At 40.0% G+C, this 25,272-nt stretch overlaps 1 protein-coding gene across 1 annotated transcript; it reads right to left on the bottom strand.

The window, feature by feature from the left end:
• LOC124861624 (cadherin-13-like) lies at window positions 1–25,105 on the bottom strand. The gene is made up of 14 exons (XM_047355532.1): window positions 22,948–25,105; window positions 22,703–22,844; window positions 22,438–22,613; window positions 21,934–22,065; window positions 16,655–16,837; window positions 15,800–16,143; window positions 13,797–13,939; window positions 13,487–13,711; window positions 10,772–10,999; window positions 10,538–10,656; window positions 10,254–10,334; window positions 2,914–3,006; window positions 1,813–1,899; window positions 1–1,699 (listed from the first exon to the last, which is right to left on the bottom strand). Exons 1-14 carry the CDS (start codon window positions 23,113–23,115, stop codon window positions 1,436–1,438), a joined length of 2,385 nt encoding a protein of 794 aa, XP_047211488.1. The 5' UTR covers window positions 23,116–25,105; the 3' UTR covers window positions 1–1,435.
• Between the last annotated feature and the right edge of the window lie 167 nt (window positions 25,106–25,272).

The following is a 25,272-nucleotide window of genomic DNA, read 5'->3' as shown; positions in this document are numbered from 1 at the left end:
GGATTTTTCTAACTCTCAAAAGCATAACTAAAAACTCCTAATAATAACCAATCTATAAGCAGCAAATCCCAAATATATCTTAGCTTTAGCTACTAATGATAAGGCATTTATATTTCCACACATTATAATGACTTTAAATACAGCATTCCAGATTTATGTACAGCTGTCTATAAAGCTGAGTATATTTAAGAATCTTATCTATAGACATGCTATAAAGTTTGTAATAAGTATGAACTGTTGTTTGTTGTTTCAGACACACTGTAATTTCCTTTTTTGGAGGTTCCACAATTACAGTATAATTTTGTTAAGCATCGATGTGGCTGAAAGCCACAAAACTACAAATAATGTACTCTCTGTTACAACACATCTCGGAGAGTTCAATCTAATCATTTTAATCAATATTTTTCCATATACCAGGAAAGGTATGAGTGCATTAACATTTTCTTTCATCTGTTCCCCCTAAAAGCAGCATTTATTGAATATTGAGAGAGCTCTCCCAAGGTCCCTATGAAAAGAATTATGTTTTACTTACACCGTAATGAGACATGTTTACAATGCACAGTGGATATATAGCATTGTAGAGTTTTTGAAAAATTTGTATTTTAGGTTTAACTTATTCTTCTGTTTCCTTTTATGTAAGTTGAAAAGTCAAAAATGGACAGGTAGGAAAAATGCTTCCTTCTGCTATCCATATTCTGAAAATACAGTGTTCAGCACCCTCCTATAGATTATAAATAGCAATGAGCCTCTACAAAAGTTGCTCAGATAAGAAGAAAGGTTAAATAACAGCCATAATAGCTCACATTGGATTGGCCATCATAGCTTCTGCAAGAGCTTCATAGGTGCTGAACAAAGTAAGCATTTTTGTATTTTGTATTTATTTTTTTAACACACAGTAAGTTTTATTGTGCTAAGTAAAAAGTGCAAACACCTAAACAGTTCAACATTTTTACACATGAATGGAAGTTGCATTATATCAAAAAAAAGTAACATTGTGCTAAGCATGCCCTAAGGTCAAATGCCACACAACAGTTATTTCCTTTGTTCTGTATACAATAATGTTCAGCAAAATAATCACATTCAAATTCTGGCCGATGAAGAGATAAACATGTAAACAAGAATATATTATAAAAAAGAGAGCCAAAAGTAGCCAGTCTATGCCCAGATAACTGGCTTAAGGGGAGTGGTGGCCTAGTGGTTAGAGCAGGAGGTTTGTGTTCTGGAGGGGGACACAAGGGGCTGGGTTCGTATCCCACAGATTGCCACTTTGGGTCCCTGAGCAAGACCCTTAGCCCCAGAATGCTCCCTGGGTGCTGCACAACAGCAGCCCACTGCTCCCTATAAGGGATGGATTAAATGCAGAGGGTCTAATTTCCCCTTGGGGATCAATAAAGTATCTATTATTATTATTAAGATGGCTAGTCAGAGGAGCTGTCTAAGTTTTTGTGCTTTGGGCAGACGTGTCAGGCAAACAGATTGAAGCCAGAGCTAAGAACCTGGAATCCAGTTCTAAGTCTGAGTCAATGGGAACTTCAGGGTTGGTAATGGTGTCAAGTTCAAAGCTGCGTTCCAAGTCTCCTTCCCAAACATACACGGTAGGTGCATAATCACCAAGTTCCTCGCCTGGCGCTTCAAGTCTGTCGAGCATTGTTGTCAGTGCTGTTACTAGTAGAGTTTCCTGAGCATGTTCCATCCAAACCTAAAAGATTTGAATGGACAAAATACTACACATAATTAATGAAAATATGGTTTGTATACAATTATGTATATTTGTATATAAAAAAGGCAATAATGTGAAATATGTTACAGTACCGCATCCTTTAAAGTTCCTTGCTTAGGTCTGATCCCAATGGCTGACGGAGAAATCTCACTGGACATTTTCCAGTGCTCATGGAAGGACTTGATAATTAAACATTTAAACTGTTAATACTTTCAAAGCTCACATTACAATAAAAAAGTTTTTTTTAGCAAAGAATATAAATATACACCAACACACATTATGTTAAAAAACTACTTTTTCTTTAACTCACTGTCTGATATTAAATCAGCAGAAACTTCCTGTTTTAGGTCAATTAAGATTATCACCTGTGGATATATTTTAAGGCAACACCTCAAACCCAGGGCTTTCTTGTGTGACATAGAAAAATAAAAATAAATCATGCAAGACATCAGGAAGACAATGGACCCTCAGGAGTCTGGTTCATTCTTGGGTTGAATTTCCAGATGCCTTAAGGTGTTAATCTGTTCAAACAATTCACACAAATATGAACACCATGAAACTGTTCAGCCATCATACCATCGAAGAACAAAATGGGCATTGCGTCCCAGAGATGAACATGTTTTAACCCACAAACGTCAAATGAACCTGGAAAGATGCTGGCTGAAGCTGGTTAGAATTGTCACTATTGACAGTGATATTGGCCCTGGACCTACATGGGCTGAAATGCCTCTTAGGAAAGATGAAGTACTCCAAAAGCGACATAAAAGTATGATTGCAGGATGCAAATGCACTCAGAGAGAAAAACCTCTATATTTGGAGAAATGTCTGCTACATCTAAAAATGTGTGTGCGAACAAAGCCTGACTTAGTTACATCAGGACTGTCAGATTGAAAAGGCAATGCCGACAAATACTAAAGGCATGTATGTCGTCGTCGTCTTCTGCTTTATCCGAAACCAGGTCAACAACTCTAAAAATGCCTTGTTCATTATTCTGGCCTTTAGTAAATGAAAATAATGTTGGTAATCCTACCAGACCTAAACCATGGAAAGCTTGGTCTGATGTTTTGTTAGACAGTGAAGAAAAAAAAGTATCTCAATATTGTTTTAAAGGCACTTCTCCAAACATGGCAAGAATACTTTAATAATAAAAAACTGTAAAAGAAGAAAGAAATAACAATTGTAGTAATAATTACCAGAACAGAAGATTTCCTCCCAGAGCTTCTGTCTTCATTGGAGTTGTTTCCACACGGGCTAGCTTGTACGTTTACAGCAGAATCAATGAATACCTAGGAAAAAGGTGGCAGGGGTTAATATTTAGACAAATATTCACCTGTCAATGAGCAACAAATACAAACATGGGCATAAGCAATGGAAAGATGGTGGAGTTATTGGACAATGGATGTTTTTTTAAAAAGATGCCAGGAAAAAAAGGAACACCACAGAGAAGTGTAGAGGATCTAGTGTTGTGTTTTTTAACCTTTTATGAGCCACAGCGCACATTAACACTGATAAAGTCCTCTAACCAAAAAGTTACAAAATGACAGTCTGTAGCTTAATACACTATATCCGTGTATAATGACTATATTGTTTCAGTTTATTGATACTCAGTGTGAAACCTGGAGCTGTTGAGATGAACAAGAAGCTAACATCCTGTAGTAATTAAAGAAAGAGTCTTTCTTACTCAACAGCTCCTAGTCTCTCTCTATTTATTCATATGTTTTGGAAAATGCGAGCAATATTGAAATAGCTTTTGTTGGCCAGAATGAGGAACTCCCTGGCAGCATTCAACCAAAAACTGTCTAAATGCCTTAGCTTTGGTTTGAGTTACGTTAGTTCCTCCTGCTCCTGTAAAGTCATGTCCTTTCCAACAACTAATGCTAAGCTATGTGGGTCCCTAACCCAGTCATATGAAGGTCAAAGTAACAAAAACTAACATGAAATGAATTGAAGGTGTGAAATACATGGTAAAATTGAGTGCCATAAAAACCAACATTTGATTAATTTCGCCTCTGTGAAAATTAGAATACATGAAATTGGAGATCATTAAAATGATAACATGGTAAATATTATTGCTATAAACATTAAGGTTATCAATTTTAACATTGTCTGTTTCATTCATGGCTGCACGGTGGCGCAGTTGGTAGCACTGTTGCTGTGCAGCAAGAAGGTCCTGGGTTCAATTCCCAGCCTGGGGTCTTTCTGCATGGAGTTTGCATGTTCTCCCCGTGCATGCGTGGGTTCTCACCGGGTACTCCGGCTTCCTCCCACAGTCCAAAGACATGCCTGTTAGGTTAATTGGTAACTCTAAATTTCCCTTAGGTGTATGAATGAGTGTGTGCGTGGTTGTTTGTGTGTTGCCCTGTGATGGACTGGCGACCTGTCCAGGGTGTACCCTGCCTCTCGCCCATAGACAGCTGGAGATAGGCACCAGCTCCCCCGTGACCCACTATGGAATAAGTGGTAGAAAATGACTGACTGACTGTTTCATTCATTGCCTTGATTTTAGCACCTTAATTTTTACCACTTCAGTTTTATCATTCACAGTGTAATTTTTGTTACTTCTGGTTGATCGGAATCTACCAGCAGTATCAGCAACCACGGCGCGGCAGATAATTAATTTCAGGGGGCCAGGCATTTGCTTGAGGGGGCATTGCCCCCTCTTGACCCTGCGTAAACCCGGCCTCGGTAGGTATCTTAGGGCATTTCAATAATGCATGTAAGAGCATTTCATTGGTGCAAGTAAGAGCATTTCAGTAGTGCGTGTTAGAGCATTTCAGTAGTGCATGTGAGAACATTTGAGTAGTGTTTAAGAGCATGTAGCACTTCAGTAGTGCGTGTAAGAGCATTTCAGTAGTTTTTGTGAGAGCATTTCAGAAGTGCGTGTGAGAGCATTTCAGTAGTGCATGTAAGAGCATTTCAGTAGTGCATATGAGAACATTTCAGTAGTATTTAAGATCATGTAGCATTTCAGTAGTTTGTGTGAGAGCATTTCAGTAGTTTGTGTGAGAGCATTTCAGTAGTGCGTGTAAGAGCATTTCAGTAGTGCATGTGAGAACATTTCAGTAGTGTTTAAGAGCATGTAGCATTTCAGTAGTGCGTGTAAGAGCATTTCAGAAGTGTGTGTAAGAGCATTTCAGTAGTTTGTGTGAGAGCATTCAGTAGTGCGTGAGAGCATTTCAGAAGTGCGTGTGAGAGCATTTCAGCAGTGCGTGTGAGAGCATTTCAGTTGTGCGTGTTAGAGCATTTCAGTAGTGCATGTGAGAGCATTTCAGCAGTGCGTGTTAGAGCATTTCAGTAGTTTGTGTGAGAGCATTTCAGAAGTGTGTGTAAGAGCATGTAGCATTTTAGTAGTATGTGTGGGAGTGTTTCAGTTGTGCGTGTGAAAGCGTTTCAGTAGTGCAAGTGAGAACATTTCAGTAGTATTTAAGAGCATGGAGCATTTCAGTAGTGCGTGTTTGAGCATTTCAGTAGTTTGTGTGAGAGCATTTCAGAAGTGCGTGTAAGAGCATTTCAGTAGTGCGTCTAGAGCATTTCAGTAGTTTGTGTGAGAGCATTTCAGTAGTGTGTAAGAGCATGTAGCATTTTAGTAGTGTGTGTGGGAGTGTTTCAGTTGTGCGTGTAAAAGCGTTTCAGTAGTGCAAGTGAGAACATTTCAGTAGTGTTTAAGAGCATGGAGCATTTCAGTCGTTTGTGTGAGAGCATTTCAGAAGTGCGTATCAGAGCATTTCAGTAGTGCGTCTAGAGCATTTCAGTAGTTTGTGTGAGAGCATTTCAGTAGTTTGTGTGAGAGCATTTCTGTAGTGCGTGTGAGAGCATTTCACAAGTGTGAGTAAGAGCATGTAGCATTTCAGTAGTTTATGTGAGAGCATTTCAGTTGTGCGTGTGAGAGCATGTCTGTGCCTGTCTCTTATCCTTTTGGCTTTGCTCTTTCTGTCATGTAAAAGCACTGAGATTTTACAACTATCTCCTATTAGAGGCCCAGGTTTTTCCTGGACATGCTCATTTCTGATAGAGTTACCACTGGGGCCCAGACTGTATCACAGAGAAGTGATTTGAAGGTCCTGATTAGGAGGAGATAGATTAGGAGGTGGTGGAGGTCTGCGGCATTTGGAAGATTGGTTTAGTAGCAGGGCCTCGGCCACGGAGGGTGTTGAATGGAGAAGATGTCAGAGCCATTTCTGTCCTGATTTTAAGAGCTCCTTTCATGTTATCAGAATCCAATAAAGCAAAAAGTGGGCTCAGTGAGGAGATGAGAGAGTTCTGTGCAGTCTGGGTCAGGGTCTGGGGTGAGGGGGGTTTACCGGGGGTGTCGGTCTGGGTCTGGGTTTGGTTGGATGGGGGTATAATGGGGGGGTCCACTTCTCCTGTGGATTTCGACGGGGAGACCTTTTGTGATGACCTCTCTATCATTGTTGTTGATACTCCATGTTCTCTGCTGAAGGTCGAAGCTGCTGGCGGATTATTTACTGAATAGAAGAGATTAGATGTGAAACGTCTGGCTCCTGGCTTGTTCAAACAGAAACCATCTCGCTTGAAGAGTTGTCTTTTTTCCCAAAAAAGTTGTATGTAGCATTTCAGTAGTGTGTGTGAGAGCATTTCAGTAATGCGTGTAAGAGCATGTAGCGTTTCAGTAATAAACAGTATAAACATTTCTACAATATAATATAAATATATGTGCACAGTTTTAAGTGAGTGAGAGTAAGTATAGAGCAGTATAAGATGCAAGAGCAATACAACAGTGCAGATGATCAGTGTGCAAGTATGGCAGTGCAAGTAAAGCAGGAGTCCTTTGTTAACAAGGCTGGTGGCAAATGGGAAAAAACTGTTCTTGTGGCGTGAGGATTTGGTCCGGATGGACCGCAGCCTCCTGCCAGAGGGGAGAGTTTCAAAGAGTCTGTGACCGGGGTGGGAGGGATCAGCCAGAATCTTCCCTGCCCGCTTCAGGGTCCTGGAGGTGTACCGTTCCTGGAGCGACAGTAGACTGCAGCCAATCACCTTCTCAGCAGACCGAAGGACACGCTGCAGCCTGCCCTTATCCTTGGCTGTAGCAGCGGCGTACCAGATGGTGATGGAGGAGGTGAGGATGGACTCAATGATGGCTGTGTAGAAGTGCACCATCATAGTCTTTGGCAGGTTGAATTTCTTCAGCTGCCGCAGGAAGAACATCCTCTGCTGGACTTTCTTGATGAGGGAGCTGATGTTTGGCTCCCACTTGAGATCCTGGGAGATGATGGTTCCCAGGAAGCGGAAAGATTCCACAGTGTCAATTGTGGAGTCACAGAGGGTGATGGGGGCAGGTGGGGCTGGGTTCTGCCTGAAGTCCACAACCATCTCCACTGTCTTTAGAACGTTGAGCTCAAGGTTGTTCTGGCTGTACCAGTCCAACAGATGGTCCACCTCCCATCTGTACGCGGACTCGTCACCATCAGAGATGAGTCCGATCAGGGTGGTGTCGTCTGCAAACTTCAGAAGCTTGACAGACTGGTGACTGGAGGTGCAGCTGTTGGTGTACAGGGAGAAGAGCAGAGGAGAGAGAACAAGGCCTGGGGGGGAACCGGTGCTGATGGTCAGGGAGTCAGAGACGTGCTTCCCCAGCCTCACACGCTGCTTCCTGTCAGACAGGAAGTCAGTTATCCACCTACAGGTGGAGTCGGGCACACTCAGCTGGGAGAGTTTCTCCTGGAGCAGAGCTGGGACGATGGTGTTGAAGGCAGAGCTGAAATCCACAAACAGGATCCTGGCATAGGTTCCTGTGGAGTCCAGGTGCCGGAGGATGAAGTGAAGGGCTAGGTTGACCGCATCATCTACAGACCTGTTGGCTCTGTAGGCAAACTGCAGGGGGTCCAGGAGGGGGTCGGTGATGTCTTTTAGGTGTGAGAGCACAAGGCGCTCAAAGGACTTCATCACCACAGAGGTCAGGGCGACGGGTCTGAAGTCATTAAGCCCTGTGGTCCTTGGCTTCTTGGGAACAGGGACGATGGTGGAGGACTTGAAGCAGGCTGGCATATGACATGTCTCCAGTGAGGTGTTAAAAATGTCTGTGAAGACTGGAGACAGCTGATCAGCGCAGTGCTTCAGGCTGGCTGGTGAGACAGAATCCGGACCAGCAGCTTTCCGGGGGTTCTGTCTCCTGAAGAGTTTGTTTATGTCCCTCTCCTGGATGGAAAAAGCCGTCCTCGGCGTGGGTAGGGGGCTGGTGGGGGGGAACTTCAGGGTGGGGGTTGGAGGTGCCAAGGCCCCTCTTGAGGTTGGGGAGGTGGGGGTGGTGGATTGTGGCTGCAGCTGTTGGGGGGTGTCGTGGGGGATGGTTGCAGGACTGTCCCTTTGTCTTTCAAAGCGGCAGTAGAACTTGTTCAGGTTGTTGGCGAGGCGTCGGTCGTTGATGGAGTGGGGGGCTTTCGGCTTGTAGTTGGTGATTTGCTTGAGCCCTTTGAAGACAGACGCAGAGTCGTTGGCTGAGAACTGGTTTTGGAGCTTCTCAGAGTAAAGTCGTTTGGCCTCTTTCACTGCCTTGCCAAACTTGTACTTTGCCTCTCTGTATATGTCTTCGTCCCCACTCCTGAAGGCCTTTTCCTTATCCAGTCTTAACCTTCTGAGTTTAGCTGTGAACCAGGGTTTGTCGTTGTTGTAACTCACCCTGGTGCATGATGGTACACAGCTGTCCTCACAGAAGCTGATGTAGGAAGTCACAGCCTCTGTGTACTCGTCCAGACTGTTGGTAGTAGTCCTGAACACATCCCAGTCTGTACAGCCTAAACACGCCTGGAGATTCTCCACAGCCTCACTGCTCCACTTCCTTGTCGTCCTCACAACAGGTTTGCAGAGCTTTAGTTTCTGCCTGTATGCAGGAATCAGGTGGACAAATGATGTGATCGGATTGGCCCAGTGCAGCACGTGGGACGGCGTGATAAGCGTCTCTGATGGTGGTGTAACAGTGATCCAGAATGTTGTCCTCTCTGGTCGGACATTTTATAAACTGTCTATATTTGGGGAGTTCGTGGGTCAGATTACCTTTGTTAAAGTCGCCAACGACGATTACTAAGGAGTCCGGGTTGGTCCGCTCCACACTCAGTATCTGGTCGGCGAGCATGCGCTGTGCGACCTGCACGTTAGCTTGCGGCGGGATGTAAACACCGACCAGGATGAACAAAGCGAACTCACGGGGGGAATAGAAAGGCTTACAGTTTATGATGAAGGCTTCCAGGTCTGGAGAACAGTGCTGCTGAATCACTGTCACGTCGTTGCACCAACCACTGTTGAGGTAAAAACAGATTCCTCCACCTTTCGCTTTGCCGGAGAGTTCCATGTCTCTGTCCGCTCTGTAGAGCTGGAATCCTGCCAGCTGCAGCGCAGAGTCCAGTATTAATCCACACAGCCAGGTCTCCGTGAAGCACAAAACTGCCGATGAATAAAAGTCCCTGTTTTTCCCCAACAGCAGTTGTAGTTCCTCAATTTTGTTGGGAAGTGAGCGCACGTTAGAGAGAAATATTCCAGGTAACGGTGTTCGTAGTCCACGCTGGCGAAGTCGTACCAGCACCCCAGCCCGTTTCCCTCTCTTCTGGCGTTTCACCGCGTGAACAAAGGTGAGCGGAACCTTTGACCAGAATGTCCAAAAATTCCAGAGCAGTAGGCAGAAAAGTTGGAAATAACTCCTCTGGTGTAGTAGCCCTGATGTTATGTATGAAATGTAATGAGAAACTACAGTTTTTACATTCACTTATCGTGGGCATTAATGAGCTTTTAAATAACTTAACATAGTTTTTTTTATGAATATAACATTGGTTCATATTTAGGACATTAGAATATAACAGTAGTTTATAAAAACAAGAATTGGCAGCACAAATTCTAATGTGTTGTGAATCCTGCCTTGGACCTGACAGTAAATAAATATTTAACAAGACTGTGGTCTGTGCTTAGAAACAACTGATTTAAATAAACTATTTAACACTGTTGGAAAAACATTTCAGGTGACTACCCCATTAAGCTTATCAAGAGAATACCAAGAGTGTGCAAAGCAGTAATCAAAGCAAAGGATTCTATTTTGATTTTGAAGAATCTAAAATTTTAAAGATGTTTTCAGTTATTTCACTAAGTCTTGTTTTCCACATAATTCTATATACTTGTGCTTCAGAGTTTTTATGTCTTCACTATGTATCTATAATATAGAAAGTAACAGAAATAAAGAAAAGCCATTGACTGGCAAGATGTGTTCAACATTTTGACTGGTAATGTATGTTAACCTCTGAACAGAACTGTAGTAGATTTGTGTGTCAAGATTGAACAAACACTTAAAATAAATTTTGCATAGTGTAGTTTAGTGACCCTAAGGTTTAGCTGTGTTTTAATATGTATTGATTTTCCAGTAGCAGGATGGTGTTTGTGGTCTAAGGGAAAGACAGTACAAGTGATAATTGTAATGAAACAATAAGGTTAACTTGGACGGCTCATTCTATTCAGGAAGCATATTAAAAAAATTATTATAAAATGATTTTCAGCTATTAAACTTAATAAGTAAAGAATGTACAGTACTCACCGGTGTTATCATCATCTTTGTGTCTTCAGATACTTGCATCTGTTGTTCTTTATGATTGCTGTTTAGTGAATTTAAGGGCACCTTAAACACATACATACATTTTCAGTTCTACAGTAAAATTTTAAAGATTTTTTAAGACTTATCTTTTCATTTTAAATGAAATCAATTCAAGACATGCAAAAAAAGATATGTAGATAAAATAGCTGTTTGTTTTGTTAAGTCTGTTTTGTTAAGGTGTGTGTGTCTGTTAAATAGCCATGGTGGCATTAATGTAAACGGCATACTTTGCAGTCAGTTCCTGGTGCTTCTGTGTTACTTGTCATTAAGTGTTGCAGAGGATCATCATCTGGGATTAGTACTCTCTCAGTTTTACACGATACCAAAAAGGTTAAAAATCCCAAACCTGGAGTGTGAAGACCAGACATAATATGACAAATACATGTTACATCACTAATGTTTTTGTTTATTATTTTTTGATTATGCTGTTAATAACATGATGAATTTAGATTTTGTCTTACCTATGAGCAAAAAAATGGAGAAGAATAATATTCCCAGAGTTTCTGCTGCTACTCTCCATCCAGTAGCTTTTTGCTGTCTGCAGTCTGGCCTTGTTGCATCAGAGCACTCACACACAATAACTGACAAGTTATGGAGAGCTTTCTTTCCTTCAAAATCTGACACTTCCAGCTCCAACTTGTAATACCCAGAATAAATATTATTTTCTTTTACAAGGTTGACTGAATACCCTGCAAATTCAAAACGAATAAATATTTGGTTATGTTATAGGATGAATGATGATCCCCTTTAGAGTATCTTACAACATAATAAATACCCCTTGCAATCTTTCACATTTTGCTTAAACCTCAGTTTATTTGTTTAGGATTTATGAAATAGAGCCTAAGAACATTTTGCCTAGTGTTTTTTTTTTCTTTTTTATCAAAACAGTTTAACTTGCTATGAATTGTGTTTGTTGTGGACCCGAACACAGAGACAACAATAATAGGTTTTCAGGAGCAAAAAAGACAAGAGCAACAGACTGAACTACAGAGGAACGGAGACTGGCTGACAAAAACAAGAACTATTTACTGTATGGAGGTTGATTACTGGGATGTGCCACAGATAATTAGCAGAATAAAAGTGGAGGGAGCGCAGAGAACTGAGGCGCTCTTATTCAGGGTAAACTAGAGAACACAGAATATAATTCCTAACAGAACAAAACACCAGAATAACCAGAAATGAAAACATAGAACATTAAAAACCAAACCACAAATGGAACAAAATAAATGAACTAATCTCTAAGTCGAACAGATCTAACGGAACTCAGATTAGATGGAGAGTATCTGTGACCTCCAGTTTTCATGTCATGACAGTTTAAGTCTGGACTTTTACTGGGCCATTGTGCCATTTGACTATGAGTAGGAATATTGGAAAAACACATTCAGTGGGAGGAAACGAGTTTCCACACTTCGTAAGCGGCTGAGATCCTTATCTGCTAACAGAGCTACTCAGCATATAGTCGTAAACCCCCCACGGCAGGAACTCAGTAAAACACAAAGGGCCATAAACTGTGAAACAATGGATACGAACATGAGGCTCAATTCGCAGCCTCAGTCTGTTTTAAAGTCCACTTTAACTACAAACTAGCTCAGCGCTCAGTTGATCAAAACACCAGCACCACAACACCGTACCAGCATTCAAACTTTGCTGAGGGCAGCCGCACTGCGCAGTCCAACAATAACCAAAAGCAATCAAAGTTCAAGATAAACCTTTCAAAACACATTTAATACCTTGGATTAACTAATGGTGATCCTAGATCATGTTAACTATGCCTCTGAATCCTCTGAAAAAGGGATGCTGGCATGTAGGCCTCCGTCAAGGAAGGGTTGAAGTTCTGAGTGGCAAGTGTTGCACGTTCGCAAACACTAAATTATCTCCTTCTCCTCTTTTATCCTAAACAGGGAAAATATGATGCACTGTTGCAATAGACTGAAACACAAGGAGAAAACTTGTGTCCTTGGGCAACCATCTGGGGCAGAGGTGTCAAACTGCAATCCTCGAGGGCCAGTGTCCTGCAACTTTTAGATGTGTCCCTGGTCCAAAACACCTCAAACAAATGGCTACATTTCCTACTCAGTATGCAGTCAAGTTCTCCAGAGTCCTGCTAATGACATAATTATTTGATTCAGATGTGTTGAAACAGAGAAACATCTAAAAGTTGCAGGTTACCGGCCCTGGAGGACTGGAGTTTGACACCTGTGCTCTGGGGTTTTCACCTTCGCCAGGGTATTGGCTGACGTTCTTCAGTCGGAATATGGAACTTCTGATCTTTTTATGTCAGACAGATTTCCAGCTTTTAAGCTCTTCTGGGGATGGCCAGTGTGGAGGAAAAGTAAACGCCTGCGAGCTTCTATTACTCAAGAAATCAGCTCCGAGCATATTATTGGCACGCTACGGCTGTAAATGGCAAAGGCAGAGCGTTTCTTGAGCCCTAAAAAAGCTCACCTCCAGGGACATCGGAGCTGCGACACCTGTTGAGCTGCGATTCTTGCTGGGAGGTGTGGTCTCCATTTCTGGTCAAAATGGACGATGACCCAACAGTCAAGTCTTTTGAACTTTATGACAGCTTTTCTTCCAGCTTTGCCCTTTTCTACCTCTACCCAATACTCTGATCTAGCCTCTCTGATCAATGTTCCCCTTGTCCAACCTGTCATGTTGGGTTAACAGACATGTTCCTATGATGAAATAAGCAGTGCTCTTTTAGATGTTAAAAGTTTGGGATTTTGTTTTATAACCAGGCCCTGCTTTAAACTTCTCCTCAACTTTACCCATGACCTGTGTGATGTCATATAGCTATATTTATACTAAGATACAATCTCACACAAAGGTGGACTTCATTTACAAATTAGCTAACTCTGATGGCAGTTGGTTCCTTTGGATTTTTAGAGGTATCAGAGTAAATGGGGCTGAAAATAAATGCAAATCACGGTTTTGAGAATTGTATATCCAAAAAAGTCAACATATACCCTTTTCCTGAAGCTTCACATCTATTTGTTCATCACACAAAGTCCCAATAAAACACATTGATGTTTGTTGTTGTACTGCAACAACATCTGGAGAAATTCAAGGGGTATGAATACTTTTAAATACCAGTATAAGCTTAATTTAAGTTCAGAATGTTTTTCACAGCAGTGACATTATTTTAATGAGGTAAGGAATTTAGGGACATATCTCACCTTGCTCAGGATCAACCCTCCACTTGTTCTTAACATCTCCAAGAAGTTTGAATATGAAAGGCCCACTGTATGGTTCTCCGTCTAGGTCCACAGCTGTGACATTGACCCATGAGGGTTTGTCACTTTGGCATATGTCAAAGGTGCTTACAATCAGAGATGGAGCATTGTCATTCTCATTAATAATATAGATGCTGAGAGTCGCTGTTCCTGTCATCGGAGGATTCCCTTGAGCAGACACATTGAACATGTTCAGTAATGACAAAGAATTACCTTATATGAAAATGTGTTTATGTAATCTATTTGACTATACCATTGTCAACAGCATGTATTGTGACGGCATAAAGTCCATCTTTACCAAGGGGTGACTCTCTGTCCAAAACCCCCGATGTTGTTATTTTTCCTGTCTTGTGGTCCACTGTAACCAAATTAGCTGGATCCTCTCCTTTTATGTATCTGAAACACACATCAGACATATATAGCTACCCTCAACATTGTAATGTAAGTTTTTTAGAAAGACTTATATGTGATAAAAGTGGCTCTCAAAAGTGTACATCCCGATGTTCAAATGCTGAATATTTGTAACGTGAAAAAAAGAGAACATGATAAATCATTTCAAAACTTTGCACCTATACTGTAACATTTATCCTGTAAAACGGCTTTCTTAGAATATTGATACTGCACACATTTGCTGAAGCACTGCTAATTATGCAGCGACCTCCTGGTACACCGTTTGTGATTATAAAACAAACTACATATACCTCAAAATAAATTACTTATGGTCATCCCCAAATTACATACACATACATATCTTGATTCTGAGCATTGTAATAAATGAATTACATTCCTTATGGACAGAGAAAAATATACACTATCTATGTAAAATGCTGCTCTTTCAAAATAGTTTGAAACAAGGTCTCAAAGTGTTTCATAAAATATGTTTATTAATTTCTTTTCTTTACAAATTTAAAAGCCCTATGAGTAAGAACAGTGTAATCCTTACATAATATCAGTTAAGATGCTCAAACATTTGAAGTTTAAGACCCTTTTAAAATAAGATGTTTCAATGTTACTTACATTTCTAAATACTTTCTAAAAGGATTTATACTTACTTAACTATATACTGTTCTTTATTTAGGCCAGAGGTGGGTGGAGTAGCCAAAGACTGTACTCAAGTAAGAGTAGTACTACTTCAATATATTTTTACACAAGTACAAGTAAAAAGTAGTAATCCAAAAAATTTTTTACTAAGTACTAAGAACTTGAGTAGTACCGTTTAATCAGATTTATTTCTTTGAAAATTATCAACATGTGCAGGTTCTGGTACTTTGGATAATAACATAAAAAATTTGTAATAAAACAATAAAAAAACTAAGTCAGAACACACATTTCCAATTTTCAGTTTTCCACAACGTATAACCTTTGAAGCCAATAGTTCCAATAGGTAATGAATACATTTTTGTAAGCATTAGTAAGAGTTACTTCATAATAATTTTACTTGATAAAAGTAAAAAGTCAGTGCAGTAAAATTATTTCTAAAAGTAAATTTTTCCTGAAAAAATTACTTAATTAAATATAACTAGTTACTGCACACTTCTAATTTAGGCTCAGGTTTCTGGAGGATGGTGATGGAAATACAGCATGTTCTTATGGTTTTTGGTGATTTTCTCCTTAGTGATGATACCTGTCTGTAAATCGTGATGTTGCTCACTTCTGTGTTGTGAACCAAATTTATAAATTCAGTTACATAATTACAATTACGGCTAACTGTTACAACACCTTTGTAAATCTAGGCTTTAAAAGTTGTCATTAATGAGACATAATACGGTAAATGTGGGCCTGGTAATGCTGGGTATCGTGGTGAAGCAGTTGTTTGTGTTAGCTAATTGGATTTTTAATCAAACTGGCTACATAAAGTCGGTCTAACATTTCACAAGAGTAATAAATTGATTAATTAGTGTGATTCAGAAAAAAAGATAAATCTCATTTATTCAACTCAGCTTGAACAGAAACACTGGATGGGGCTTCATGCTGCTGGAACACTTGACTACTCAGTTCTATAAAATGCTGTCGAAGAGTCCAAACTCTCATCCCCAACTCCAACCCCAACAAACCCCCTACCCTCCTCTCCCCTCCGAACTACCACACCCACCCCTTCATCTGACTAGCCTCCCCCAAAACTGTTTGGTTGTTGAACCTTGCAGGATATTTGTCATATTAAAGGTGGAAATTTGGTATAGTGGTTTTAGTTTTTTACATCACAAAAAACAGTTTTTTTAACATGTGCACACCTTTGAGTATACAATCATGACTTACCTAATTATGTTTGTACTGGTGACATCAGGGTCTCTAGCTGCACATGTTCCCACATAATGGCCCACCGCCACATTTTCAGGTACAGAAACCGGTTTTAGTGGGTCAAACACTGGAGGCTCATTGACATCCTCTACAGCCACTGTCATTTGATGTCTGGATAAAGTCCCTCCTCCACCAGTGCCACTTCCAATATTCGCTCCATTAAAAAGGCTACTACCAGTATCTGTTTCTATTTTCCAAAGACCAGCGGTGTTACGATCTGTCACTTTGCATGTGAAATAGGGAATCTCATTCTCCACAGTGATTGTGATGTTCTTCAAGGATTCATTCTCATAGTCGAGGTGCTGTTAGAGCATTAGAATTTAAAGGTTATTTTTTACCAAAAAATGTCATGTTCATTTGCATAATCTCATAATCCAGCTAGTTTTACTCAGTTAAGTTAACCGCTTTGTAATATGTTTATTAATATTATTTAGATATTGCATCATTTAATCTTTGTGTTTACTCTGTGCTTTTTCTGCCTTTTATTTTGTCATAGATGTTAAGATGAACAAGTATTTTACTTACATAATTTATCCTTTAAAACATTAGCCAGTTTCCCCTATAGTAGAGACAAATTACCTGTGCTTGCTGACATTAACGTTTTCCAAACCTCATCTGCCTTAAGATGAATTAATGTTTAGCTGCTTACATTTATGCTTTAAACTTGGAATGTGTTAGCAAAACCAAGCATTTCGAATTACACAAACTAGTGGCTTTTTTTTCCAAGACACAGTGTAATTTATGAGTTTTAATACATGTCGTGGTGTACTTTTGAAAAAGAGTAGTTCCATGGTATAACAAGAGAAAAGGTACCTTATCCACATAGAGTAGACCTTCATTTGTTTGGGGATCAGTAATGACTCTGAAGTTGTTGTTTTTGTCTCCATGGATTTCATATTTTGCCTTCCAGGCTTTGGTACCTCTGGTATCTTCATCCTTGACTTGGAGGTGGAAAAATGGAACATTTTCCAGTCCTTCTTTCACACTTGCCTCACCCTGGAGTACAGGAATTTTAAAGATTGGATATTTAATTAGTTTAAATGTAATAGCTATTGTCATGTGTTTATAGGAACAAGGTGCAGATCAGGAGGGTGACCAGATCTAAAAAAACAAACAAATGCGAGACAACAAGGATGCCAATGAGGGACATTGTGGGACACATTACCAACACTATGATGACGTCATATATTTTAATTTAACAAAGATCTCACATTACATTCATCAATCTCTCCCTGTTTTTGCAGAATAATGAATTAGTACAAGTTTTAAAAAATACTTTACAAGCTTTTAAAGTGTAACAGTGTTAATCTCTGTTGCTGTCACCTTGTCTGTCTTGCTGTCATCTCTGAGTTTGAGCAAAAATGAGTCCATAGATCAGCAGGCGGCTTTTTCAGCTGTGCATTTCTTGTGCGACTCACTTTTATAAAGTTGCTTCACATCGTGTGAAATTTAAAAATAACTTTGGCAAACTTAACAAAAAAATCCCTCTGATATCCCCTTTCACTGGCCTCATCCAGTTATATAGTTTCCTAGTCTTTGTTGTAGTTGCATTTTATTTACCGTCACATACTTTCCATTATATACTACTACTGATGTAGGCTATACAAGCATCATGGTGCACAGGTTGGTCATGACGTGAGACGCTGCTGCGTATTTTGATTGACAGCTGATGCGGCTCTGTGATGATGACTAGCTCTGCTTTCTTTACATTTCAGAAAAGCTCCAATCGAATAATTTTTTGACTTATTGGAATTTGACCTAGTCAAATACGGGACATTGATTCTGTTTACGGCAAGCCACAAGGGACAAATATCATCCTTTTATGAACGCGTTTTTCTAATTTGTAAATAACAGGATGCGCCGTTTTTTACGTGCAAACGCGTTGCGAATCAGAACGTGGCGTAAATAACGTGTGGTGGCATTTTATGCATATGTTATCATCAAGAAGCTGTCCTATTATTGCTCAGCCACTAGATTTTAAGGCATTTTACCCAATCAGATCACTGCAAGGGCAGACACAACCAGGAAATCCCAGTTCTTTGGGGAAAGACAGGAAGTACATGCACCTACCATTCTGCTCCTGTCTAGTTCAACAATAAAGTCTGATATAACATAAAACTCACTGTGCTTGTTCTCTTGGGGCAGACAATGAATGTCATCTTTAACAGGCAATTAATTATTAATTTATAAAGATAATAGCAAGTGATTAAACATACAAAACCTACAGAAAAACTCTGTTAAGTACACTGCTCTATTTTATTTGCCTTTTAATTTCTTTTTGACATGTTTATGTTTATGCTTTGATAGTTTCTTGTTTAAAATGACAATGTACCCTGGAAACTGTTTTTTCTTTGTTTATGTAATGATGTCTATTTGTCCAGATAAGATAAAATATTAATTAGGTAAGTACCTTAAAAATGTTTGGAGATGTAGGTACGGAATATGCAAGTTGAATAAATCTTGAAAAAAAGTGTCCATTAATGTCCTTCCTAAGAGACGAAGGTCTAACTAGTTTAATGTTAATTTGCATTTATTAATGTTTTTTTCATTACTTAGCTTGACACTATTGCTTGCAGTTTTTATAACACAAATTCCTATACCAAACCTCCAGTTTAACTGGTATGTTGTATGATTGAGAACAATCATGGATGCTCAATATGTTACATCTCTCAACATTTTGATGTTTGCCTGAAGCTTTATAAAGTATTTCCACTGTTTGAATAGCCATTGTGATCTGGTCTGATTTTTCTTTTACATTTCTGGCTGCTAGATGACTTATAATGATATTCTGACTGCAAACCAAGACTGGAGTTTCTGGCTTGCCAAGAGCTCAGTAACTGAGATGAACAGGGGAAGTGAAGCACTACATTTTTGCCTAATCCCTTTATTGTAAATCTGGGGCATCTAGTAAGGAAACACAATTGTGTCTGTATGAAGCACATTGATTATATCCATTTCTAACATTTCTAGCCAAAATATTTTAATGTTCTACCAAATCAAAATCTTTCTAATCAGTCTTTGAGTTTTTTGTTTTTGTCTTTTTATGATTTGAAGATCAGTATAATGATACCCTGCTTCATTGTTGTCTTTCCAGAAGAATGTATAAAAATGTTGAGTTATAGATCTGAGCCAGAAGCTCTATTATTCTTAACAGAATGTAGGTGCAAGATTTTCGCCTCAAGAAGGCAGTAATGCAACAAAGTGGAACAATCCGCCAGGAAATGCAGAAGAAGAAGAATAACTGCTTGAGATAAATAAATGCCAGGATTTGAAATGCTTATAAAGATTTAAAAAAATGTATATAGGATAATGTCCTCGACTGAGGACATTATTGGGCGGTGGAAGGAGTACTTCGAGGATCTCCTCAATCCTGCCATCACGCATTCCCTGGTGGAAACAGAGGCTGGGCACTCGGGGTTGGACTATTTCATCACCCAGGCTGAAGTCACTGAGGTGGTTTAAAAGCTCCGTGGTGGCAGGGCTTCGGGGTTGGATGAGATCCGCCCTGAGTACCTCAAATCTCTGGATGTTGTGGGGCTGTCATGGTTGACACGCCTCTTCAACGTGGCGAGGCGGTTGGGGACAGTGCCTCTGGACTGGCAGACTGGGGTGGTGGTCCCCCTTCATAAGAAGGGTGACCGGAGGGTGTGTTCCAACTACAGGCTGATCACTCTCCTCAGCCTCCCTGGTAAGGCCTACGCCAGGGTATTGGAGAGGAGAGTCCGGCCGTAGTCGGACCCCGGCTTCAGGAGGAGCAGTGTGGTTTTCGTCCTGGCCGTGGGACACTGGACCAGCTCTATACCCTCTACAGGGTACTCGAGAGTTCATGGGAGTTTGCCCAACCGGTCCACATGTGTTTTGTGGACCTGGAGAAAGCATTCGACTGTGTCCCTCGTGATGCCCTGTGGGGAGTGCTCCAGGAGAATGGAATCGGGGGCCCTTTATTAGGGGCCATCCAGTCCCTGTACAAGCGGAGCAGGAGTTTGGTCTGCATTGCCGGCACTAAGGCGGACCTGTTCCCGGTGCATGTGGGACTCCGGCAGGGCTGCCCTTTGTCACCGGTCCTGTTCATAACTTTTATGGACAGGATTTCTAGGCGCAGCCAAGGGCCGGAGGGGGTCTGGTTTGGGGACCAGTGGATTTCGTCTCTTCTTTTTGCAGATGACGTGGTCCTGCTGGCCCCCTCTACCCAAGACCTACAGCATGCGCTGGGGTGGTTCGCAGCCGAGTGTGACGTGGCTGTGATGAGGATCAGCTCCTCCAAGTCAGAGGCCATGGTTCTCGACTGGAAAAAGGTGGCTTGTCCTCTTCAGGTTGGAGGGGAGTTCCTGCCTCAAGTGGAGGAGTTCAAGTATCTCGGGGTCTTGTTCACGAGTGAGGAGAGAATGGAGCGGGAGATCGACAGACGGATCGGTGCGGCTGCCGCAGTAATGGGGGCGCTGTGCCGGTCCGTTGTGGTAAAGAGAGAGCTGAGCCAAAAAGCGAAGCTCTCGATTTACCAGTCGGTCTACGTTCCTACCCTCAACTATGGCCATGAACTTTGGGTCATGACCGAAAGAACGAGATCCCGGATACAAGCGGCTGAAATGAGCTTCCTCCGTAGGGTGGCCGGGCACTCCCTTAGAGATAGGGTGAGGAGATTGGCCATCCGGGAGGGGCTCGGAGGGCCTCCACATTGAGAGGAGGTAGTTGAGGTGGCTCGGGCATCTATACCAGATGCCTCCTGGACACCTTCCTCGGGAGGTGTTCCTGGCATGTCCACCGGGAGGAGGCCCAGGGGACGGCCCAGGACACGCTGGAAGGACTATGTCTCTCGGCTGGCCTGGGAACGCCTTGGGCTCCCCCTGGAGGAGTTGAAGGAGGTGTCTGGGGAGAGGGATGCCTGGGTGTCTCTGTTGAGTCTGCTGCCCCCGCGACCCGGTCCCGGATAAGCGGAAGATGACGAGTAAGAGTACGAGTACACAAATTTGTTGTTTGCAGTTCTTAATACAAAGTTGCTTTGCCTCTTTCTTTATTTTAAAACAAGAAAAAAGTTTTATACAGCAGTAAAACAATACATTTCACAGAATCAAATGAAAATAGTCCTCTCTAACTCTTCCTTAAAAGCATTAATATGATTTGCAGTAACTGCTAATTGAAAATTAAGAGACAAAAGAAGCTGGTCTCAAACTGGGTGCTTAAACATTCAAATTAATCTGAGCCAAATTCCCACAGTGGGAAAATTCAGGTGTGTCTGCAGCGAAGTGAAAGGCAAATAGAAGCATGCAAATACACACAAAAGTAAAAAAAAAGAAAAAATAGAACAAGACACTGTAGAGTTAGAAAAAAGTTTACAAAAAGTACAGTTACTGAAAATTGCATACTCGAATCTTTCATTGAAGGAAAAAGTCTGAAGAACAGCCTAACTAGTAAAACCAGCCTATATAATGTTTTACCTCTGGGTAAAACAACAGTCTTTGGCCTTTTAAACCAAAGACTAAAGTGACATATAATCGTCCAATGCAATGAAACAATTAGAAATATTCAGCAGCTGGAATAAGAACTAAAACAAGTGCAGATGTAACTGGATGACTGTCTTAAACCCTGACAGAAAAACCCACAAGTTGATATGTATTTAAAAAAAAAAAAGACCTATTAAGACGGATTTTTTTGTTAGACTGTTTATAAACGATAAGTTATGCATCACTTGTACTATGTGTTGTCATTTTATTTTATTTTATTGGGTAAAACATAATCAGTTTCATTCGGTCTTGCGCACACTTTCATTTGGTCTCGCTCACTGTTTCCTCTGATGAGTCATGCATATTTTCACTCAGCTGTTTGCACCTCATAGAAATCTGGAGCAGCTGGTGTGAGGGAGAACACAGAGCAACAGAAGGAGGGAGGCTAATTTACAAAGATGAGGAGGGAATCCAGGGAGGTAAAATCTAAACTACAATGATTAAACTAACAGCAACAAAACAGGGAAGAGAAGAGAAAACAGACAAGCAACTCAAACTCAAAGCCTAACAAAGGAGAAAAAGGAAACTAAAACTCATAACACAGGTAGATCATGACCGCTAAACAGGGAACTGAAATTTAGAAATGCTCACAGTTTGGTTCATAAACACTGGACGATGTCTATTCCCATGCTCAATGTTGATTGTTATGGTGGTGGAGCTGGAGAGTGGTTTTGGTTTTCCAAGGTCAGTGGCCTTCACAATAAGGATGTATTTGTCTGCTTTCTGTAAGGTAAATAGATCACACATTTTTTAAATATGTGTGTGACCATTCTAGTGTCAATTGCAATGCTTTTTAAATAAACTGAGATGATCACTTAGGTCGTTCAGAATGAAGTTTGTTATCAAAGAACCAAGAGGTTGCTTGAAGTGAAGAAGCTTGACAAGTTGCATAACAAACAGCACAAAGTAATATCCTTATTCTAAATCTGTACCAGTGTTGATTTAAATTAATGTTCAAAATAAGGGGGGGGGGGGGGGCGCAGGTGCCAAATTTGTTGTTTTTGTCTTAGAAAATAACTGAAATATTGACAAAGACTGTATTTCAAGTATATAATGAAAATAAAATATAATTGATCAAATTATGTGCATTCTCACCTTACGGTCCAGGCATCCTTTAAATGAAATGGTTCCATTATTAAAATTAGGCACCTCATTTATAAAGAATTCAAAGTCATCTGGTTTAGGAGTTACTGAGTCTATACTAAAGGTAAAATTCTTATTCTCCTCTTTGCTGTCATGGTCTGTTGCTGTAACATTGATCAATCCAGTACCTGTCAAATGTTGGAAAGAGATATTTTTTTATTTATATTAATGTGAAAACTTTGTTTCATAAAAACGATAGAAAAAACTAAAATCTTACCTTGTAATGTTGACTCATTTATGGTGGTCTCATACATTGTTTGGTTGAACATTGGCGGGTTATCATTTGCGTCAATAATTTCAAAATTAATGCCCACTTGTGTCAGGATCTGGTTGTTTTTACTTCGTGCCTTTATTATCAGCTGAAATACAAAAATTCGATACACAATAAAACAATGTTGGACAGTGAAAAAACTGTCAAACTTAGGACGACTTCATTGCTTAAATGTGTTTTCTTCCTCTTACCTTCAGAATCTGAAATTTTTCGTAGTCCACAGGACCCAGGACATAAACTCGTCCTGATTTTTTATTTATTTCTAGTAATTCTCGAGGTTCCTCATTTATACCTTGACCAGTAATTTCGAAAACATTTAGGTTTGGATCAATATCAACCTGGATGACAAGGAACAACATTAGCAGTTTTTGCAATTATTGTCCTTAATTTTTACATATTAATAATATATATATATAATGCAACATTAACTTGGTACTTTAATACTCACTCTGTCCAGATAATATGGAAACTTTCCACTATAACTTTCATTGATAGTGAAGGTTTGTATGATCCAGTTTCTTTTTTGCCGCAGCAAAAATTCTGCTGGTGACAATTGAACTCCCAGACTCTGCAAATTATTAAATCACCCCATATCGCTAAGCTCGCAACAGAATTGGATTGATTAGACATATTAATTATTAAATGTGCTATTCTTCTGGGTTTCTTTTTTTATATTTAGAGTGAAAGTGAAGACATGAGTAATCAGGAACTGATAAAAGACTGAAGAATGCACTCTCTTTGCAATGTTCTAAAATATGAACACCTGTTTTCAGAAAGATAATATTGAGGTAAGTTCTTACCAGTATCATGAAAAGACAGCGGGGGTTTATCTCCATATTTGATCCAAATGATGGATATTACAACTCAGGGTTCTTCATACCGGAAACTAAAATGAAAGTTTACCTGAGTATAAATGCGAGCTTCAGAAGCAGGACATGCTGAGTGGGAGGGGCTGTGGGTTATCTGATCTCTAAGTGTTAACGGAAACATTATTGAGCACATTATAACAAGGAGGTATCAGTTTATCAGCTTCTGAAACATGAGCATTATTTACAAATAGCTCTGTTTTGTCTTAAAAGGAGCAAATCAGGCTCCAACAAACCAAGAACACAAATATGTTCAGAAGTACAATTTTATCTTTACTTGTTTTCAAGAATTGTAGCAGGGTTCATTTATTTAGTGAAGTTAAAAAATTATATATTTTTTACTTTTTTAAACTAATGTAAGGAGAAACCAATTTGATGTGAAGGTAAAGACAAAAGTTGGGTGAACTTTTGTTACCCTGTTCAAAAGGTAAACTCAGAAAATGTTTTACAATTTTTTTGAATCTAATGTGACATTTCTGGTGATAGGAATTTTATTGAAACATCTAGCTTAAAAGTTAATTTTGGATGTTTTCATATAGTTTGTTGTAAGCAAAATATTATTTAGATGTTGTTTATGCACACTTACAAGAATCAAATGTTTTTAGTTTTATTTAGAAAAAAGTAAACAATTTTACTACAAATGTTTATATTTGGCAGCTGGCTCTTAAGTAAGACAGGCTTTATTTGATGATCACAGTAAAATCATTTCATAATAAAGGTGCATCTCCATAAATAAACTTACCTTACCTTACCTCACCTTAAAAGCAGAGTGATGTATTCCAAGTGTTTATTTCCAAGTGCTTGTCACGATTATGGCTTAAGCTAATAAAGACATACTAAAAACCCAGTTTCTCATTAAATCAAAATAATACATAAGAGCAATACAATGACCATTAAATTAATATCCATTCAAATCATGGTCAGTGCTTCTTTTGTATAAATTACTGGTCCACATGGTCCACGACATGGTAAATTATTAACAAATTAAACATACAGAATCAGTTGTAGCCCAGCCAAGACTGCAGCTATTTGACCAGCCAGAGCGTAAAACTCAAAGCACACAGTTAGGTCAAACGCTAAAACATGGCTGCCAATTTTGACTAGATGCAATTTTAACATTTTAATTTTTTATTTTAGTTTTTTGTGATGTTTGTAAACTCTGAAATGTTTGTATGAACTTATTTTAAAATGGAGTTTTGACGAAAATTCAATCTGGAAGACTCACCCCCTCCTATGCTCTGTCCAAAGACTTCCCCATTCATCCCCGCTCCAGCCAATCTTCAACCAATCACGGTCCAAGGCTCCGTTTTAAAAGATCTTCACTCACGGACTTCCTCGCTCTTCAAGCTGAGCTGCGACCCTCCTCCTCCCCATCTCCACCATCTGGCTTCACTAGCTCCTGCTGATTTCCCTACCTCCTCAGGCCTCCACTCCACCACCAGTCAGATCCCAAGGGGGAAGACATCTCTAATTCTATTCATAAGTTGTTCATTCAAGCTCACGTAATTCTCAACATTCGTGTCTTCCTCCGGGTCCGAACGCCAAACAAATATATGCTGTATTTATAAATAAACTTCTCTAATTGCCACCTATGTGTTTTTCTTTGTGAGTCTTACAGGATTGAAATGAAAGTGAAACTGTTGTGGGTGA

The sequence above is a fragment of the Girardinichthys multiradiatus genome, chromosome 1, assembly GCF_021462225.1.
Source record: "Girardinichthys multiradiatus isolate DD_20200921_A chromosome 1, DD_fGirMul_XY1, whole genome shotgun sequence".
Taxonomy (NCBI): Eukaryota; Metazoa; Chordata; class Actinopteri; order Cyprinodontiformes; family Goodeidae; genus Girardinichthys; species Girardinichthys multiradiatus.
This window is presented reverse-complemented; position numbering and strand designations above follow the sequence as displayed.

Coding starts and splice junctions, on each gene's coding strand:
- LOC124861624 (XM_047355532.1), bottom strand. CDS start 23,115: ATGTTGTTCCTTGTCATCCAGGTTGATATTGATCCAAACCTAAATGTT. Junction 22,066..22,437: donor AAGGATGCCTGGACCGTAAG/GTGAGAATGCAC, acceptor TTTACCTTACAG/AAAGCAGACAAATACATCCT. Junction 11,000..13,486: donor GAGGGTTGATCCTGAGCAAG/GTGAGATATGTC, acceptor TTGAATTTGCAG/GGTATTCAGTCAACCTTGTA.